General features: G+C 38.8%; 1 protein-coding gene across 1 annotated transcript; it reads left to right on the top strand.

Annotated features, from left to right (window-relative positions):
- Positions 1 to 369: 369 nt before the first annotated feature.
- LOC138340317 (uncharacterized) lies at positions 370 to 1,199 on the top strand. Its single transcript, XM_069292031.1, has 2 exons — positions 370 to 568; positions 946 to 1,199. The coding sequence occupies exons 1-2, from the start codon at positions 370 to 372 to the stop codon at positions 1,197 to 1,199; spliced, it is 453 nt and encodes a 150-aa protein (XP_069148132.1).
- Positions 1,200 to 2,884: the final 1,685 nt, after the last annotated feature.

Raw genomic sequence — 2,884 nt, 5'->3', positions numbered from 1 at the left:
ATTTCACTCAGATTAATGCTCCTACATTATACGGGTGTATGGTTGAAGAAGACCCAAAAGAGTTCATTGATGAAGTATATAAGGCACACTTGGCTATGGGGTTATCCACTAGTGAGAAGGACTAGTTAGCCACTTATCTAAGAGGGAAAGATCTTTTGATAAAGGTTCTTCAAAGAATAGGCTTGAGACTAAGACAAGCCAAGATTTAAGAAGCGGGTTTCTAATCAAGCTCCTTCCAGGTTCCCTACGGATAGTGGAGATAGGATGTTTAACCCTAAGACTAAGAAGGGAAAAAGTACTAGTTCACTAATCGAGAATCCAACTTGTGGAAAGTGTGGCAAGAAGCACTATGATTATTGCCTTTAGGGGATGGACAATTGTTTTGGTTGTGGTAAAAGTGGGCACAAGGTTAGGGATTGCTCTAATGTGAGAGGTCAATACAAGGGTAGTGGTCAAGCTCCACTAAGTGGTTCAAATGAGGATCCAAAGAAGCACCGCTTCTATGCTCACCGCTCTAGGGTGATGAGGGAAGCTAAAGTGCTGGAGTTCATCAAACTTCACCATGGAGGTATGAGTGTTCATTAATACTCCTTGAAATTCACTAAATTATAAAAATATGCTCCTTCTTTAGTTTCCAATCCTAGAGATGAAATGAGCATTTTGTGACGGAGGTTTCGAATGATTTGGAAGAGGAGTGTTATCCAGGTATGCTACATGACAACATGAAAATTTCTCGTCTTATGGTGCATGCCATACATGTGGAAGAGGCAAGGGATAAAAGGAAGAGTATATATGCTAAGAGGGAAAGATCTTTTGAAAGAGGTTCTCCAAAGAATAGGTTTGAGATACAATGATAACCTAGATTTAAGAAGAGGGATTCTAATCAAGTTCCATAAGGATACTGGAGATATGGGGTGTCTAACCCTAAGCCTAATACGAGAAAAGGTACTAGTTCACCAACCGAGAATCCAACTTGTGGAAAGTGTGGCAAGAAGCACTATGGTAATTTACTTAAGGGGAAGGACAATTGTTTTGGTTGTGGTAAAAGTGGGCACAAGGTTAGGGATTGCCGTAATGTGAGGGGTCAAGACAACGGTAATGGTCAAGCTCAACACAGTGGTTCCAATGAGGCTCCAAAGAAGAATCGCTTATATGCCTCTTATCTAGTAGTGAGCAAGAGCATTTTCCTAGCGTGGTGACCGATATGTTGAGAGTCTTCTCTATTTATGTTTATGCCTTACTTTATCCCGATGCTACTTTATCATTTGTTACCTCTCTAGTAGCCAAAAAGTTTGATTTTGCCCGATATTTGCATGAACCTTTTATAGTGTCTACTCCAGTAGGTGAGTGATCGTTACAAAAAGGGTGTATCGAAATTATCCTATAATGTTGCCCAATAGAGTTTCTTATGTTGAACTAGTAGAAATTGATATGCTTGATTTTGATATTATTTTGGGTATGGTTGAATGCTTGATTTACCTCTATTGATTGTAGAATAAGGGTACTGTAGTTTAAATTTCCAAATGAAGTCGTTGTTGAGTGGAAGGGGGGAAATTCTATTCTTAGAGATCGTATTATCTCTTGTTTAAAAGCATACAAAATGATATATAAAGGTTGTCTATACCATACTTAATGATCTTCCTGGTATTCCTCCCGAATGGGAAATTGATTTTGGTATCGATTTGCTACCGAACACAAATTCCATTTCCATTCCTCTTTATCGGATGGCTCCTACCGAATTGAAAGAGTTGAAGGCTCAATTAAAATATTTACTAGAAAAGGGCTTCATTAGAACTAGTATTTCTCCATGGTTGCTCCTGTTTTGTTTGTGAAGAATAAGTATGGGTCCTTAAGAATGTGTATTGATTACCGCCAACTCAATAAAGTCACTTTTAAGAGCAAGTATCCTCTTCCTCGGGTTGACGACTTGTTTGATTAACTCCAAGGGGCAAGCTACTTTTTTAAGATTAACTCGAGGTCAGGGTATCGCCAACTTATGGTGAGAGGTGAGGATATACCAAATAAGGCATTTCGGACTAGATATTGTCATTATGAGTTCTTAGTAATGTCTTTTGGCCTCAAAAATTCCCCCATGGCATTTATGGATCTCGTGAATAGTGTGTTTTGAAATTGACTAGACTCATTTGTCATTGTCTTCATTGACGACATCTTCGTATTTTCAAAAAATGAGGGTGATCACATCAACCACTAGAGGGTGGTGTTGCAAGTACTTAAATAACATCAAATATTTTCCATGTATAGCAAATGTGAGTTTTGGTTGAGGTCGGTGACATTTCTTTTTCATATCATCTCTAGTGAGGGTGTTGAGGTTGATCAAAGGAAATTGAAGGCAGTTAAAAATTGGCCTAGACCATTGACTCCAACTGACATTAGGAGTTTCTTGGGTTTAGCGGGTTATCATCGAAGGTTCGTGGATGGTTTTGCACCCATTGCATATCCTTTGACTACTTTCACCCAAAAGTGTATGAAATTTGAGTGGTTGGAGGCATGTGAAACAAGCTTCCTGATTTTGAAAGATAGGCTTACTTCAGCTCCGGTATTGACTTTACGGAGAGTCCATAGAGCTTTTTGTGTAATGTTATGCATCCCGAGTGGGTTTGAGTGTGTGCTCATGCAACATGGGAATGTGATAGACTATGCTTCTAGGCAACTTAAGGTGCTTGAGTGAAACTATTCAACTCATGACCTTGAGTTAGCGGCCGTGGTGTTTTCATTCACAAACACAGAGTTTTCTTCATTCATTCATACGTACTTCATTTTACTCATTCATAAGCTAGTATAAACACCAGTTACACCTAAGTTGTAGTTTAAGACTCATCGGTTTGATGCTCAATGATCAAGAATAATCTAGTATTATTACTTG

Source organism: Solanum lycopersicum, chromosome 12 (genome assembly GCF_036512215.1).
Source record: "Solanum lycopersicum chromosome 12, SLM_r2.1".
NCBI classification, from domain to species: Eukaryota; Viridiplantae; Streptophyta; class Magnoliopsida; order Solanales; family Solanaceae; genus Solanum; species Solanum lycopersicum.
Note: the sequence above shows the minus strand (reverse complement) of the source record. Positions and strands in the feature narration are given on the sequence as shown.

What these genes read in the sequence shown, in the direction of transcription:
- LOC138340317 (XM_069292031.1), top strand. Translation starts at nt 370, where the DNA reads ATGGACAATTGTTTTGGTTGTGGTAAAAGTGGGCACAAGGTTAGGGAT. An exon ending in CATCAAACTTCACCATGGAG is followed by an intron (nt 569 to 945) that starts GTATGAGTGTTC and finishes ATACGAGAAAAG; the next exon opens with GTACTAGTTCACCAACCGAG.